The sequence below is a fragment of the Carcharodon carcharias genome, chromosome 8 (assembly GCF_017639515.1).
Source record: "Carcharodon carcharias isolate sCarCar2 chromosome 8, sCarCar2.pri, whole genome shotgun sequence".
NCBI classification, from domain to species: Eukaryota; Metazoa; Chordata; class Chondrichthyes; order Lamniformes; family Lamnidae; genus Carcharodon; species Carcharodon carcharias.
In genome coordinates, this window is record NC_054474.1 from 20,535,583 (window position 1) to 20,553,532 (window position 17,950).

The 17,950-nt window shown below is 42.9% G+C and overlaps 1 protein-coding gene across 4 annotated transcripts in view; it reads left to right on the plus strand.

The window, feature by feature from the left end:
- Positions 1-17,950, plus strand: part of rad50 (RAD50 homolog, double strand break repair protein) — a 165,845-nt gene that overhangs the window by 11,975 nt on the left and 135,920 nt on the right. For all 4 annotated transcript variants that reach the window (XM_041194213.1, XM_041194212.1, XM_041194214.1 and 1 more), the window contains exons 3-4: positions 4,248-4,331; positions 16,409-16,560. In XM_041194213.1, the coding sequence (XP_041050147.1) occupies positions 4,248-4,331; positions 16,409-16,560 (236 nt within the window). The remainder of the gene's footprint in view (positions 1-4,247; positions 4,332-16,408; positions 16,561-17,950) is intronic.

Genomic DNA, 17,950 nt, shown 5'->3' on the forward strand with positions numbered 1-17,950 from the left:
TCCTTGTGTCATCCTCATCACTTTCCTTCCCACCTATTTTTGTGTCATTTGCAAACTAGGCAATAGTACATTCACTTCCCTCATCTAAGTCATTAATATATATTGTAAATAATTGAGGCCCTAGCACTGATCCCTCTGGCGTTCCTCTAGTTACAAGTTGGCATCCTGAAAATGCCCCCCTTATCCCAACTTTCTGTCTTCTATTAGTTAGCCAATCCTCTATCCATGCTAATATACTACCCCCAACACAGTGGGCAGTTATCGTATTAAGTAGCCTTATGTGCGGTACCTTATCGAACACCTTTTTGAAATCCAAATATATTACATCTACTGGTTCCCATTTATCTACCCTGCTTGTTAACCTCCTCAAAGAATTCTAATAAATTTGCTGGCGTGATTTATCCTTCATGAAGCCATGCTGACTCTGCTTGATTAGATTATGTATTTCTAAATGATCTGCTATTACATCCTTTATAATGGACTCCAACATTTTCCCAATGACAGATGTTAAGCTAACTGGCCTATAGTTACCTGTTTTTTGTCTCCATCCCTTTTTGAATAAGGGTGTTACATTGGCTGTTCTGCAATCCTCTGGGACTTTTCCAGAATCTAAGGATTCTTAGTGGATACACTGGTAGTAATCTTCCATCTCTGTACTTCCTTTAATACCCTAGGATGTAACTCATCAGGTCCAGGGGAATTATCGGTCTTTAGCCCCATTAGTTTCCCTAGTACTTTTTCTCTGGTGATAGTTATTGCATTTAATTCCTACCCTGCTTTTGCCCCTTGATTATTTAGTATTTTTGGAAAGCTATTAGTATCTTCTACTGTGAAGACTGATGCAAAGTATTTATTCAACTCCTCTGCACTTCCTGGTTCCCCATTATTATTTTCCTAGCCTCATTCTCTAAGGGGCCTATATTGACTTTGGCCTCTCTCTTCCTTTTTATATATTTAAAGAAGCTCTTACAGTCCATTTTTATATTACTTGCTAGTTTACCTTCAAAGTTTATTTTCTCCCTGATGAGATGTTACACTCTCCTATCCTGCAATGACCACACGAGACTCAGACTTCCTTTTAATCGGTTTTATTCAAACATATGCAAGGGAGCCACAATCATTCCTAAGAATGAAGACCCAGCTCCCTGACTGATTATTTTTCACTACTTTTGTACCTTTTCTTATCATAACACATTTGAATACATCCAATTGGTAACCAACACACCGGCTCCATACTATCTCTATCCTATTGAGTACACAAACATGTAATTTTGCTAACCAATTATTCTAAAGGATACATATTATCCAATCATAGTTAAGACACGTATACAAAGACCTTGGTTCTTACAACTCGACTGTTTCTGTTTCATCCAAGCCCCCTCTTTGTCCATTGTTCAGCTTTCCATATCTAAGCTGAAACCATTTTGACCCTTCCCTTGTCTGAGAGAAGAACACACTTAATCTAACTTAGGTCCTTTCTTGTGTCTCTAGTCTGACTCTCAAGGCTGTGCAATGTCCATCTGGTTTTCCTCAACTATTAAGAAGTTTAGCATCAATGGCTGCCTGGAGATTTAAGTGTGATCAGCAACTCCTTACTGTGTTTTCTTTTAATATATTTAATTTCCCCCTAACACTCCGTTTATTTTTTTTAGTCATCTTTGTTGGTTTTTAAAACTTTCCCAACCCTCTGGCTTACCGTGAATCTTTGCCACATTGTGTGTTTTTTCTTCCAATTTGCTACTGTCCTTAACTTCCTTGGTTAACCAATGGTTGATTTATCCCCTTTCTTGAACCCTTCTTCCTCACTGGGTTGTATCATTGATTCGAGTCATGACCTATTTTCTTTAAACGTCTGCCATTGTTCATCAACTGTCTTTTCTGTTAAACTGCTTTCCCAGTCCACTCCAGCCAACTCTGCCCTCATTCCATTGTAATTACCTTTATTTAAGTTGAGCACAATTGTTTCCGACCCAAGTTTATCGCTCAAACTGAATGCTAAATTCTACATGTTATGGTCACTGTTTCCTAGGGGATCATTTATTAAACCTGCCTCATTGCACATTACAAGCTCCAAAACAGCCTGAACCCTGGTTGGATTCACAACATATTCGTCTAAGAAACTGTCCTGAATACACTGTGAATTCTTGCTCATGTCTACCTCTGCCAGTTTGATTTTCCCAGACTACATGAAGATTAAAGTCATGATGAATGTAGTGCCTTTTTTTACATGCCTTTATTATCTCTTGATTTATTCTCTGTCCTACAGTGTTGCTACTGTCAGCGGGCCTATCGACTACTCCCACCAGTGTTGTCTTCTCCTTGTTATTTCTCACCTCCACCCATATGGGCTCTACATCTTCCGACTGATCCAAGATCCTTTCTTGCTGTCGTACCTATTCCATCTCGTACTAACAGAGCTACCCCACCGCCCTTTCCTTCCTGCCTGTCCTTTCGAAAAGTCACATACCCCTGGAATATTTAGTTCCCAACTTTGATCTCCTGTAACCACGTACCCATAATGGCTATAAGATCGTACCCATTAACCTCTATTTGTGCCGTTAATTCATTTATTTTGTTCTGAATGTTATGTGTGTTTAAGTAAACAGCCATTAATTTTGTCTTTTTGCTGTTTTTTTCCCCTTTTGACCCTATTTGTTACTTTTTTTTTTGTCTGTACGCTCTGCCCCTTCCTGTCACACTCTGGGTATCATTACCTAAACAACTGCCCTGCAAGGCTGCCATGTCCTTTTGCTTTGTAAGTCTACGTACCTCCTTTCCAGATTCCTCCCCCACCTCTATTTAGTTTAAAGCACTTTCTACAGCCCTAGTTATTTGGTTCGTCAGGACACTGGTCCCAGCACACTGAAGAGACATGCTCTGGAAGCTTTTCATCTTGCACTCATCAGGACAGTTGCAAGAATGCCAAATTTCCAAGAGTGCAACAGTTTGCACTGCCTGGGGTGCTGATTAGTTGGAAAGTCAACTCTGGTCAGGGCATTGCCATGGAGAATGTGCCAGGGAACTGTGGACTCCAATGTTTTTGTTTAATTCAAAAAAGATGCAATGCCTGACATGTTCCTTTTGCCTATAGAGGACAGGTCCCTCTGTGTGAGTATAATATGTAGCTTCTAGCAAGTAAAAGTGAGCCACATTTAAAATTAAATTAGAGCTGGGAGCATCTGGACTTGAAGGCCTATCACAAAAATGGGAGCCAGCTTGAGGGGCGGGAAAGGAGATGGCAGCTGTAGCTACCGGGAGGCTGCAATGCATAGAGGCAGAAGCAACTGGGAGGATTTGAGAGGGTGAGAATTGATTTTGGGAAGGGAGGCAGAAGAGCCTGGTTGTGTTGGGGCACTTAATCACTTAACCATAGGAAATGCAGGATCGGACCTGATTCAAGGTAGCAACAGAGGCTCCCTTTCACCACAATTTGTCTTGTATAGCGAGTGGCATACTTTTTTTTATTCATTCATGGGATGTGGGCGTCGCTGGCTGGGCCAGTATTTATTGCCCATCCCTAATGGCCCTTATTCAGAGGGCATTTAAGAATCGACTGTGGGTCTGGAGTCACATGTAGTCCAGACCAGGTAAGGGCAGCAGATTTCATTCCCATTAGTGAGCCAGATCCGGTTTTTACAACAATCGACAATTAGACTTTTAATTCCAGATTTTTATTGAACTCAAATTCCGCCAGATTTGAACCTGGGTCCCCAGGGTATTACCCTGGGACTCTGGATTACTCGTCTAGTGACAACACCACTACGCCATTGCCTCCCCAGTGACATCATGCCTGAGTTAAAGATATTATGGCGTTAAACTGTTACCTGGAAAGGAAGAATGTGCAGGGTTGTGGGGAGAAGGCGGGTCAATGGCACTAGGTGAATTAATCATTTGGAGAGCTGATGCAGACACATTGGGCCAAATGGCCACCTCCCCTGCGCTGTAACAACCCTGTGATGACTAGCACAGCGGTGATAATTGAGGAAGAAGATGGTGCAGTAAATTGGTTTCGACACAGTTTAAAGGCTTTAGTTTCCTATGGGGAAATGAACCATTTATAGTTATTCTATACTTAACTCTATCTAGTTATTATTAGTTTTAACTATTTGTTTTATGCCAATTTATTAAAAAATATTATTGTGGAGTTTTTGAACAATTTTCATCTTCGAACGACTTGCCAAATTTACTGGAAGGGAATCAAACATTTACTTCTTTGGCATATGTTTTACCTCCATTTCCTCTTGCAGACAATAATCGAGTGCTTGAAGTACATTTGTACAGGTGACTTCCCTCCTGGAACTAAAGGACAAACATTTGTACATGACCCAAAGGTAGGACAGATTTATGAAAGTGCACACGATACCTTTAACTCATTTGAATCGTTTTAACCTTTATTGCTTAAAATTATTTTGATTCAAAAGGTGAGCGAGCAATTTGTCCCTTTCTGTCAAATTCCAGACACTCCCCTTTCTAATAACTAACTACAATTTTCAGCTGTTAAACCTGTTAATCTTATAGGAAACGGCTTGTCTTCAAGGTCATCATTTTTAAAAATGTTCACCCTGTGATATCACACTGGCAGTTTTAAATGCTCGCGTTGCTGATTTGAAATTGTGGTATCACCTGCTTATAAGCTGGATTTTGTTCTTATTAATTCATGTTTAAATAACGCAGATTTAGTCTTGCATCTGATTGACAGAAGATCTGTAGTTTGGGAATCCTGAAGACAAAGGCTTGCATTTGATGCCGCTTTCCCTGTATCATCAACCACAGTCCAACTGGATGCTGATAACAAGGGAGGCAAAAGGATGATGTGTTCATTCTTTGATAATGCCCTAAGTTTCATTTATCCGAAAAACTGATTCTGCATTTCAAAGAGATGCTTTACATTACTGTAGGGAAACGGGACGACTGATAATGTAACCTGTAAAAGGAAAACCATAGTTTTTAACTGTCCTCATTGTAAACCTGTTGGTTTAAAGTTGTAATACTCCGAGCTATTAAGTGTTATTCACATTATTAAACAACTAAAATAATCCAACTTCAGTTAGAAGTGGACAGGTAGGTTGTGACTGGCCTATGTTAGCATTTTGCCAATGCGTTTTTGCTACCCACATTCAGCTTGACTTATTCTCAGCCTCAGGTACAATGGGCTTGCTGTTGCATGTCAATGCAGTGATGTGGACATATAAACATACAAATTAGCAGCAGATGTAGGCCATTCTGGCCCTTGAGTCTGCTCTGCCATTTGATATGATCATGACTGATCTGATTGTGGCTTCAACTTTGCTTTCTTGTCTACCCCCCTCTACCCTTAGATTCTTGATTGACAAAGGTGTCAATCTAACTCAGCCTTAAAAATATTCAATTACTCTGCCTCCACTGTGCTCTGGCGAACAGAATTCCACAGACTAAAAATGTTCTGAGAGAAAAAAATTCTCTTTAACTCCTTCTTAAATGGGAGACCCCTTATTTTTAAACAGTGTCCCTTAGTCCTGGTCTCCCCCATAAGGGATAACGTCCTTTCAGTATCTACCCTGTCAAATCCCCTGAGAATCTTATAAGCTTCAATAAGATAACTTCTCTTTCTTCTAAACTCCAATAGATGTAGGCCCAACTGTCCAACCTTTCCTCATAAGAGGGAGGGAGTGCAGACCTCAGCTTGTTTTCTTCGCTGATGGCTTTTTTTGACACCGACTGTAGCACTTGCAATCTCTCTCTAGTGGCTGGCAGCCTTGCCTTGAGATACTTCAGCCTTTGTGCATTTCCAAGAGGTTTTGGGTGTGTCTATCTGTGGCAGCCATTGTTTCAATATCCAGTACATTGCATTTTTAATGTCTCTTTCTTAGACAGTTATAAATTTCGATGGGTATCTGCATTTTAGGAAATCCTTCTCTTCACTCTCCCCTGAGGGTGACATTTTTTAAGTAGTTTGATCTGTCTCAATTCAAATTGCAAAATTCCCAGTCTGAATGTTGAAAAACCATATTTTCAAAAATAAACAGGGTATAGCTTCATGACACCTCCCCATCACAAAGAAATGAAATGAGATTCACTCTCATTACAAGGTATGAAAAAAATACAAAACAAAAAAACCACATTCACTCCCATGCGCTCTGTTAGCCTTGGTATGGATTATCCCATCAGTTCTAACTGGGTCTCTAAGTTCTGGACAGGGTGTCCACAATCACATTCAATTCCTCTGCAATGTGGGTGATTTTTAGGTAATATGGTTGGAGAAGCAAAGCCAGCATTTATTGCCCATCCCTAGTTGCCCTTGAGAAGGTGATGGTGAGCTGTCTTCTTGAACCGCTGCAGTCCATGTGGTGTAAGTACACCCGCAGTGCTGTTAGGGAGGGAGCTCCAGGATTTTGACCCAGTGACAGTGAAGGAATGGCGATATATTTCCAAGTCAGGATGGTGGGTGAGTTGGAGGGGAACTTCCCGGTGGTGGTGTTCCCACCTATCTGCATCCTTCTAGATGGTTGTGGTTGTGGGTTTGGATGGTGCTGTCTAAGGAGCATTGATGAAATTCTGCAGTGAATCTTGTAGATGGTACGCACTACTACTGTACGTGGAGGGAGTGAACGTTTGTGGATGTGGTGCCAATCAAGTGGGAGACTTTGTCCTGGATGGTGTCAAGCTTCTTGAGTGTTTTAGGAGCTGCACACCTTCAGGAAAGTGGGGGGGTTTCCCATCACATTCCTGATTTGTGCCTTGTAGATGGTGGACAGGCTTTGGGGACTCAGGATGCAAGTTACTCATCACAGGATTCCTAGTCTCTGACCTGCTGTTGTAGCCACATTAATTATATGGTTAGTCCAGTTCAGTTTCTGGTTAATGGTAACCCCTTGGATGTTGATAGTAGGGGATTCAGTGATGGTAATGCTATTGAACGTCAAGGGACGATGGTTAGAATCTCTCTTGTTGGAGATGGTCATTGCTTGGCACTTGCGTGGGACGAATGTTACTTGCCACTTGTCAGCCCAAGTCTGGATATTGTCCAGGTCTTGTTGCATTTAGACAGGGACTGCTTCAGTATCTGGGGAATTGCGAATGGTGCTGAACATTGTGCAATCATCAGCGAGCATCCCACTTCTGACCTTACGATAGAAGGAGATTCATTGATGAAGCAGGTGAAGATGGTTGGGCCAAGGACACTACCCTGAGGAACTCCTGCGATGATGTCCTGGAGTTGAGATGATTGACGTCCAACAGCCACAAACATCTTCCTTTGTGCTAGGTATAACACCAACCAGTTGAGAATTTTCCCCCGATTCCCATTGACTCCATTTTTGCTAGGGCTCCTTGATACCACACTCAGTCAAAAATGTCCTTGATGTCGAGGGCAGTCACTCTCTGTATCCATTTCAGACAGCCATCTCAAAGTGTTTGCGAGCCAGTTATAAGCCTAGGGTTTCTTTTTCTACTGCGGAATACTGTTTCTGATTTTAGCTCAGTTTTTTAGAGAAGTACCCGATTGGTGTGGCTATTCCTGATTCGTCCTTCTGGGGGAGGACAGCCCCAACCTGAGGTCACTAGCACGATGGCCACTTTTATGGTTGCTTAAACTCTGGAGCTGCGAGCAGTGGTTTATTTATTAAAATGACCTTCAGCTTCTTGAAAGCTGTCTGACATTTCTCGGTCTTTTTGCTTTTTTCTCCTGAGAGTGGGGCAGCTACAGTGCTGCAGTTTGGGATAAACTTGTGGTAGAGCTTACAGAGATGGGAGAGAAACTAGTTGCAAGTTCAGGGTTGGGCAGAGGGAACCCTTAGAAGAACACCGGTGAGCTAGGGGGAGGGGGAGATGTGGCTCGAGGCAGCTGAATGGATGGTCTCTCCCTTTGGTGGCAAAGAAGTCCATGAGTTACTCGCACTTATTGTTGGAGGAGGCAGAGAAGAGTTTAAGATGGTTTGCAATAGGGGAAAGAAGATGGGGGTTATCTTTGCGCTCTAGGTTGATCCCAGTGAGCAGTTTTGGTCGAGGCCAGCAGGACTCAATAATGTTTTATGTGGTCCAGTCAGTTTTGGTGGTGAATGGTTAAACCAGTTGTCCACCACATCCATTCAAGTCTGTGTCCTGTGGGCTTAAGGGGGTGGAGATTAGGACTGTCCCAGGGGAAGCAGCCAGGGTGAGGGAGAGTAATGGTTTTATTTCAGACAGGACCATCAATAGTGGAAGTGAGGACACAGTTGAGTAAATCAGTAGCTGGTAGTGGTGAATGGAGGGCCAAAGACTAGACAGTTGGGATTTTGAAAGTACAGTTGTAAGTGAATTGGGAGAGAGTTTTTACATGGAGGGTCAAGAAGGGAATAGATTGGGAGGGAAAAGGAGGATGTGAAAAGGAGGACTAATACAAGGAAGTAATCAGTGATAGCCTTATCTATGACGTAATGGGAGTAATAAGGCTACATAATAAGGCTACATGAGATGTCAGAGTCAAGTGGATGGCCATGAATATGGATTGGGGAATTCATATGGAGCGAGATTGAGAGACTAGGAGGGCAGTGAACTCAGAGAAGAGAGAGAGAGTACGAGGAATCCAAGCACGTTTTACTATCTCTTCTTAAAAGTAAAAATAATGCAATGCTGTACCAATGTGTATTGGCTAAATGTTCTTCGTCAGATTTATTTGCAAACTAATGAATATACAGAAGTTAAATAGTGCAGTTACTGAACAATACCTAATAATTGAAATTAGTCCAGAAAGGCTCAAAGTATCTTTTTAAAAAAAAAGAGTTTGGAGTGTGCTTTCAGAAGACTTTTGGATGACTGTGATTGCGAAAGAAAGTGAGTGTAGAGTTTGGACTAATGTTACACCTCATAATTTGAGATGTATGAAGTGGCATATAGCATCCATGAGTCTCTGCTTCAGCTTTGGCTGTGTCAGCATCACAGAGTAACATCTATAATTCTGCCAACATTTACAAATGTGGTTAACAATGTGATAATGAGCAGACAATCTGTTTTGTTCTGTTGCTTGAGGGATAGATTTTGGCCAAGACACCAAGGATAACTTCCTTGCTTTTCTTCAAAATAGTGCCATAGGATCTTCTACATCAGCTGAACAGGCAGATGGGACCTTGGTTTAACATCCCATTTGAAAGTCCTTGTGGATGCCTACGAACCCTGATAGTGCAGTGCTCCCTCAGTACTCCACTGGTGTGTCAGCCTTGATTTTTATGCCCTCAAGCCCTGGAATGGGATTTGAACCTAGAGCCGAGTGGTTCAGAGGCGAGAGTGCTGCCAAATAATCCATAGCTGGGAGGGGATATAATTGAGTTCAGAGACCAGGCAAGTCCAGAATGTACAACAAGTTAGAGACATAAGCCAGGTGGAGAACAGGGATGGGATGGTTTGACACCACTTGAAAGTTCTTTGCACTTTTTTCATTGTTTCAGCTTCTAGTAAAACCATGTCTGTTCTTGATTGCACTCAGAATATTCATGATATTTCAAAAAATCCCTGACCATCTTAAAGGTAGACATTAAGTTGCCATGCAAATTCGGTTTGAGTTCATTAATCTTTGCTGGAGCCATTATGATGATCTTGATTATTTTCGACATTGAAAATTTTTCCCCACTTTTATTTGCAAGCTATCTACTTGGGTGCAGCTCTCATCAGATTCATCTCCTGGATGAAAAATAGTTTCATCAACTATGGCCTCCTTAGAACCAGGGGTCACAGTCTGAAGACCATTCAGGACTGAGATGAGGAGAAATTTCTTCACCCAGAGAGTGATGAGCCTGTGGATTTTGTTACCACAGGAAGTAGTTGAGACCAAAACATTGTGTTTTTTCAAGAAGGAGTTAGATATAGCTCTTGGGGAGAAAGAGATCAAAGGGTGTGAGGAGAAAGCAGGAGCAGGCTATTGAGTTGGATGATCAGTCATGATCATAATGAATGGCGGAGCAGGCTCGAAGGGCCGAATGGCCTACTCCTCCTATTTTCTATGTTTTGCCTTTAAGCTGTCTGTGGAGGTGAGAACCTGCGACTGAGAGACTCGCACAGACTACATCAAAGATTAAATGTAGAAAATTCCTGTTAAAATAAAAAGGCCAGATTTGCACATGTATTTGGAGACTAATGCTCAGAGCAGTTCGGTCACTGTCAACTTTTATAAAGCTTTGAAATTTGTAAGCAGGAAAGTGAATGTGTGATGTTGAAAGGTTATCCTCCCATCCCAGGGAGGTAACCAATTTCAAAATAGCAAGAGATCTAGTAATGCTCAAAATGTACAGTCATCTTTAAGAAGCAAGGTAAGGGGTGTGAACCTGATAGTCTTGCTCATGTTTTTCACCAGAAGTTTGGTGTTAATGGACTTTTCTCCTCAATATTTTAGTCAGGTTCACAACAAAAGCATGCCAAGTCTCTTTTGAGTCATCGATGTGTGTGCTGTGAATGTGATAATATGCAGGAGGGCTGATTATTGCTCTTTACTGTACCAGATGGGATTCCCCACTGTCATTCGGTTTATTTTCAGGTACACTGTCATGTCTGGCTGTCTGAGAGCCATTTTGCAAATGTGCTATGCATCAATTTTAATTGAGTAAAATTCGGCTAGGTGCTGCATTGGCACGGTGTGGTGCCTGACTAGTTACCCCCTTCGCTGCTTGTGCGCCTATCTATTCCTAAGCTTCAAGCCACTCTTGACCCCAACCAATTTGGTTTGGCATGAACTGCCCGACCTGGAATCTGGCAAGAATTGTAAACCAGCACAGCCTCGGTCCTGTGGTTACTGATTTTGAGACACTGAACCTGCAATTGCACATAAACAGAAGAGCACTTGGAAATATCCAAGTAATTGAATCAATTTACAAGTCTTTTCTCCAGAGTGCATTTGCTGCAAATCAACAATCAGCAAGATTTTCTTGTACAAGTGAGGTGATATTTCTGGCCACTGTAGATATCAGCCTTGGTTCGGTGTTCACAGTCTCTCGTAAGAGTGAAAAAGCTACGGGTTCAAGTTCTACTTCAGAGACCTGAGCCACAAAATGTAGGCTGACGTGCCAATGGTGTGCTGAGAAGGTGCTGCACTGTCACAGTTGCCATGTTTGGGATGAGAGGTCAAACTGAGGCTCGTCTGTCCTCCCAAGGTGGATGGAAAAGGTCTCATGGCACTGCATTGAAGAAGAGCAGGGGAGTTCTGCCCAGATTCCGAGACGATGTTTATCGCTCAACCAACATCATGTAAACTGATTATCTGGCCATTATCCCAATGCTTTTTGTTGACCTGCCTGTGTGCAAATTGCTTGTTGCATTTGGAATTGAAAACATTTATAATTATACTACTGGATATTTAAATTAGCATAAGATATTTTGCATATCCGACGTTGAACTTTATTGAAAACCTAGTAATAACATTAATATCTCCTCAGTATAAATGACTTGTAAAGAGCTTGATTTGGAGTGTTGTTTTGTATGGACGTGTGACATGGACCTTATGGAAAGATGAGACCAGTTAGCTGAATGGCTTTGATATGTGTGTTTGGAGGAGAATGGAAAGGATCAGCTGGACAGAAAAAGTGACAAATGGAATGCTATGGAGAGTTTAATGAACAAAAAAATTTGTTGAACATAGTTAGTAAAAGGCAGGGAGACTGGGCAGGGTGCACCTTAAGAGGAAGCAGACTTGTAAAAGAAGTTATGGAGGGGAAATTACAAGGAAAAAGAGGAAGAGGAAGGAAGAGAATATAAGTGTTAAATGGCTTGAAAATTGAAGGAAAGTTATTGGCAAATGAAAAGACTGGCACAGGATAGAGAGATAGGAAAAGACTACCAGCAGCCAAGGACTGTCCTTTGGGCAGATAAGTGGTGAAATTAATAACTGAAATTTAAGCTGTGAGCAAAATTTGTGCGTTTAAAATGTGCTTGGGAAGGAAAGTTGAAGGCTTTGTTTAATTGATTTAAATCTGTCAGCCATAAGCAGTGCTATATGGTTACTATTTCCTACACTGTAGGCATCTTTAAAAATCAGACCAAATACTTTGGCTTGAATTTTTACTCTTGCATTGGGTGCACACAGTCAGCGGAAGTCCCAGCTGTGCAAATCTGATTTCTGAAAATGTTCTGAGGTTGGGTAGAGGGAGAAGGAGAGGGAATGGGTTTTATTGGAGTCATGCCCGCCGCCCGCCAGCCCCCCCCGCCCCCCCCCCCCCCGAAGAGATCGTAGGCATCCACGAACTGCTGGGGCTCCCAACTGTGGGGGACAAAAGAATGAAACAAAAAACACCGGCCAGCGCTCACTTCACATTCCCAGATGCTCCCCATGGTCATCTATGCCATCTTTATGCACCCCATGGCCCTTCATACCCTTGATGCCAATTTCTGCCCCTCCACACACACACACACACACACACACACACACACACACACACCCATTTCCCCCCGCCCCATGGTCACTCATACCCTCCATCTCCCCCTCCCATAGCCTTTTATAGCCTGTACCCCAACTCATGCCAACCTTGTCCCCCACCCACCACCTTGCCTTTGCATCCTCCACGCCATGTCACCCAGTATCCACCATGGGCAGATCTCAGGATCCATGCTGAGGTGAAATAAAGTTTTTAACTAACAATTGATGAAATTCACAACTTGAAAAAGACCCCTCATTAATAAAAATCCATTTACTACATTTAAATTCCTTTAATCCCTTATGAGAGCAAGCATTTGTATTCATCGTCCCAGATCAAAGACTTTATAAGCACTTAGAGCTATCAATCAAACCGTGAACTGACAGGAACCCTAACGTGACAATGATAGGTTGGGAAATCAGTCATGTAGCACTAATCGTGTATTGGTGGCCCTTAGGCTATGTCAACAGACAGAGTGAATTAGCAAGCGCTGATTTTCTTCAACACTGCAAGATAGAGCAAAATTTTGTCCTCGTCAGGTGGGCGGGAATGGTCAGGAATCCGACCGCCCGCGTTCGGGGTCCGACCGCAATTTAACTCCTGGCAGGCTAATTAAGGCCCGCTCAGCGTGAAAGGCATATTGCAGCGCTCAGCGCTGCCTGTGTCTATGGGGGGGAGGAGGGCAAGCTGGGAACTTTGCACATGCGCATAGGTGCATGCAGGAAAAGCTCCCTGAGGCACAGAGCTGCCTCAGGGAGATGAAGATGTGAAAAATTAAAAATACCGCATTTTAAGATGTTAAGAAACATGTCCCCTCATGTGAGTCACATGAGCAGGGACGTTAGAAATTAGTATGAACATTTTTAATTTTTTTTAATGACGGGTCGAAACCTCATCCCGCTCATGGGTGAGGTTTCACAAAACGTGCAAAGGTTGCTTCAATATAATTGTTAGATTGCTAATGGCTTTAATAGGCCTTTTAATTGTTGGCGGGCACGCTGCCAACTCCCGCGCACTAATCAAAATATCGCGTGAGTGTCCGATGACATCAGGACACTCGCCCAATGTCATTGCATGGCATTTTATGCCCAATTTGGTCGGACATGCGCCCGAATGCTGGGTGCAAAATTCTGCCCATAGTGTTTTTTCCCCAAATATTTAAAGGCCAGGAGATTTAAATGCCTTAATAACTTGAAAGCTTGCTTTGACAGCCCCCTTAACAGTTCTGATGAGCTTGACAATTCCAATGAGTTTATCCACTTTTTACGCACATTCATATCTAATTTTAACAATCCCAAAGGACACTTGGCCTCTCCTAAAGGGCACCTTACCTCTCCTAAAGGTGTCCTAGGACCATATCTAAAAGGGTACCTTACCTCTCCAAATAGCTCCGGTAAATTTAGACCTTATCCTACCAGGTCTAAAGTGCGCAAGTTGTATTTCCCACTCCTTGTGAAAATTAGATCAGACTGAATGCAGCTGCACTTTAGCATGTGCAGCTGACTCCATGAACCATGCATGCCTAAAATTCGACCCGCCCTGTTCCCCCACCTGTGCAAATGATGGGGGCTGGGTTTGGGGGCAAGACTTAAGGATTTAGGCCTACATAAGAATATAAGAAATAAGAGTGGGGTGGTTCAGACGGTCCATCGAGCCTGCTCCAACATTCAATACGATCATTGTTGATCCTGGGCTTCAACTACATTTCCCCCCCCCCCCCCCCATATCCCTTAATTCCCTGAGAGACCAAAAATCTGTCTACCCCGGCCTTAAATGCATTTAATGATGGAGCATCCACAACCCTCTGCGGTAGAGACTTCCACACGTTCACAACAGTTTGAGTGAAGTAATTCCTCCTCATCTCAGTCCTAAATGATCAGCTGTTTATCCTGTGACTACGCCCCCATGTTTTAGATTCCCTGACTATCAGAAACAATCTCTGTGTTCACTCTATCAAACCCCTTCAGAATTTTGTAGGTTTCAATGAGATTGCCTCTTAATCTTTTAACTCCAGGGACTGTAAGCCCAGTTTACTCAGCCTGCCATCATACGACAACCTCCTCATTCCAGGGACCAATTCAGTGAACCTTTACTGTGCTGCCTCCAGTAGAAGTATATCCTTTCTTAACATTTCGAGTCTGTACGACTCTTCTTCAGAGCTAAAGAGAAGTAGAAGCATGATCCATCATAAAATCCACTAACGTTCTACTTCTCTTAGCTCTGAAGAAGGACCATAGGGACTCAAAACGTTAACTCTGTTTCTCTCTCTCTCTCCACAGATGCTGCTGAGTTTTTCCAGCATTTTCTGTTTTACTTTCAGATTTCCAGCATCTGCAGTATTTTGTTTTTATACCTTTTTTTTAATGTCGCGACTGAAACTGCGCGCGCTACTCCAGATCTGATCTTACCAAAACCCTGCACAATCGTAGCAAGCCTTCTTTATCCCTGTACTCCAATCCTCTTGCAATGAAGGCCAACATTCCATTTGCCTGCCTAACTGCTTGCTGCACCTGCATATTAATTTTGCGTCCCTTGTATGAGCACTCCCAAGTCTCTTTGAACATCAATTCTTACGAGCTTCACACCTGTTAATATTCTGCTTTTTTTATTCTTACCAAATAACTTCAAACTTCCCTAAATTGTACTCCATTTGCCATCTTGTTGCCCACTCATTTAACCTGTTTATATCTCTTTGCAGCCTCTCTGTCATCCCCACAGTTTGCCTTTCCATCTAGTTTGATATAATCCACAAATTTAGATACAATGTTCTCAGTCTCTTCAGGCTATGTTAACAGACAGGTCATTAACTTGGATTGTAAACAGCAGAGATCCCAGCACTGATCCTTGCGGCACTCCACTATTCACTGCCTGCCAGCTTGAAAATGCCCTTTTATGCCCACTCTGTTTTCTATCCGCTAACCAATCCTCTATCCCTGTTAATATATTAACCCGAACGCCATGAGCCTTTATCTGGCCTATTAATCATTTGTGCAGCTCCTTATCATACATTGAAGATGCTTACTATGTTAAAGTATAAAAAAATTGAAACCTCTACTTCTAGCACTTAAACCTCTGTTTGGAAATCAGACTATTTGTGTTTTGGTTTCAATTGCTACTACAAGTTTTGATTTGTAAAGCACTACATAAAAATGCAAGCCTTTCTTTACAAGTAATATATTGCATGTCTGCATTGGTGCTGCGTTAGAGTCTCTCCGTCCCAAGATTAGAGTGCAATAGGGCTTATTGTTGATATAAGATGATAGAACATCCAGGCGCTGTATCCATACTTACACATTAAAGCTACTTTTGGTACTTAACTAACAACTAATTGCCACGTGTTGATCACCTAACTGACCGTCTAGCGAGACTATTTTCTTGCCCATTTTATTTCTGTGCTCCTTCTGAATTTTTTGAACATTAGGGGGCGCACTTCAGAATCTTTAGCATCAGCTGTGGCTCAGTTGATAGCACACTCACCTCTGATTCAAAAGGTTGTTGGTTCAAGTCCAGTTTCAGGACTTGAGCACAACAGCCTAGTCTGACAGTCCACTGCAGTACTGAGTGAGTGCTGCCTGTGGAAGTTGTTGTCTTAAAGAGGACCTCAAAGATCTGTTTCCACGAACAACATGCAAGTTATCTCCAGTGGTCAATATTTATCAATCAACATCACAAAAACAGGTTATCTGATCATTCTCTCATTGCTGCTTTTTGGAGTTTGCTGTGTACAAACTAGCTGCTGCATTTCTCACATTACAACAGTGCCCACGTTTCAAAAGGAACTTAACTGGGTATAAAGCACTTTAGGACGTCCAGTGTTCATGAAAGGCTTCAAGTCTTTTTTTGGTCTTTTTCCTTGAGAGCCAAAAGCCTTTGCAGCCTTTTTCACATTATTCACAGTCCAGTTTTCCTATTTTGTTTGTAAGTCTTTGCAATGGCATAAATCTAAAGGATGACGCTGATAGAGACTTAATTTAACAATAGCTTATGTAGATGATTTTTATTGGCATTGCTCCTAGCTATTACTATAAAATAAACATGCGTTGCTTTTAATAAAGGTTGCCCATGAAACTGATGTGCGAGCGCAAATCCGTCTACAGTTTCGAGATGTGAATGGAGGAGTAGTGGCTGTGCAGAGATCAATGCTTTGCACACAGAAAGGAAAAAAGACCGAATTCAAAACGCTGGAGGGGGTGATCACACGAATGAAGTGAGTGCAACGGAACATGAAAAATTGTGTATTATATAGTTGTCTTAGCCAGACAACTGTTCCCCCTCAATTTATTGTGGTTACTATTCAATTTTTTGTGACATTCCTCAAGGCGTTTAAGAACATGACAAGCGTTATTGGTCGTTGACCAAGCTCTTGGATATAGTGACAACGGTATCAGTGGAGAGGAAGAACCTCCACTTCACCCTGTGCTGTTAGGAGTTTTGGAATCAACACTTGTAAGTTTTGGCTGCCACTTCTTCAGTCAGGTTGGGAACATGCGTCAGGTGGTGTCATCTGTCCCTGTTTCGGGGGCCAATGCCTTACAAGGTGTGAATGTTTTGCATTAGATCAGTGTTAAATTAGTGAAATGTGGGAGGACAAAACCTTCTTGCAGAGCAAATAGTGACTGTCCCTTAATGTTTAACTGGCAGTAAGGAGTGAGTGTCCCTTACTGTCCAGCTGGCAGTAAAGAGTGAGTGTCCCTCACTGTCCAGCTGACAGTCAGTAGTGAGTGTCCCTCACTGTCCAGCTGGCAGTCAGTAGTGAGTGTCCCTCACTGTCCAGCTGGCAGTCAGTAGTGAGTGTCCCTCACTGTCCAGCTGGCAGTCAGTAGTGAGTGTCCCTCACTGTCCAGCTGGCAGTCAGTAGTGAGTGTCCCTCACTGTCCAGCTGGCAGTCAGTAGTGAGTGTCCCTCACTGTCCAGCTGGCAGTCAGTAGTGAGTGTCCCTCACTGTCCAGCTGGCAGTAAGGAGTGAGTGTCCCTCACTGTCCAGCTGGCAGTAAGGAGTGAGTGTCCCTCACTGTCCAGCTGGCAGTAAGGAGTGAGTGTCCCTCACTGTCCAGCTGGCAGTAAGGAGTGAGTGTCCCTCACTGTCCAGCTGGCAGTAAGGAGTGAGTGTCCCTCACTGTCCAGCTGGCAGTAAGGAGTGAGTGTCCCTCACTAAACAAAACCAGAATTACCTGGAAAAACTCAGCAGGTCTGGCAGCCTCGGCAGAGAAGAAAAGAGTTGACGTTTCGAGTCCTCATGACCCTTCGACAGAACTAAGTAGAAATAGGAAAGGGGTGAAATATAAGCTGGTTTAAGGTGTGTGTGTGTGTTGGGGGTGGGGGGGGGGTGGGGTCTGGCAGTAAGGAGTGAGTGTCCCTCACTGTCCAGCTGGTGGTAAGGAGTGAGTGTCCCTCACTGTCCAGCTGGCAGTAAGGAGTGAGTGTCCCTCACTGTCCAGCTGGCAGTCAGTAGTGAGTGTCCCTCACTGTCGAGCTAACAGTCAGTAGTGAGTGTCCCTCACTGTCCAGCTGGCAGTAAGTAGTGAGTGTCCCTCACTGTCCAGCTGGCAGTCAGTAGTGAGTGTCCCTCACTGTCCAGCTGGCAGTCAGTAGTGAGT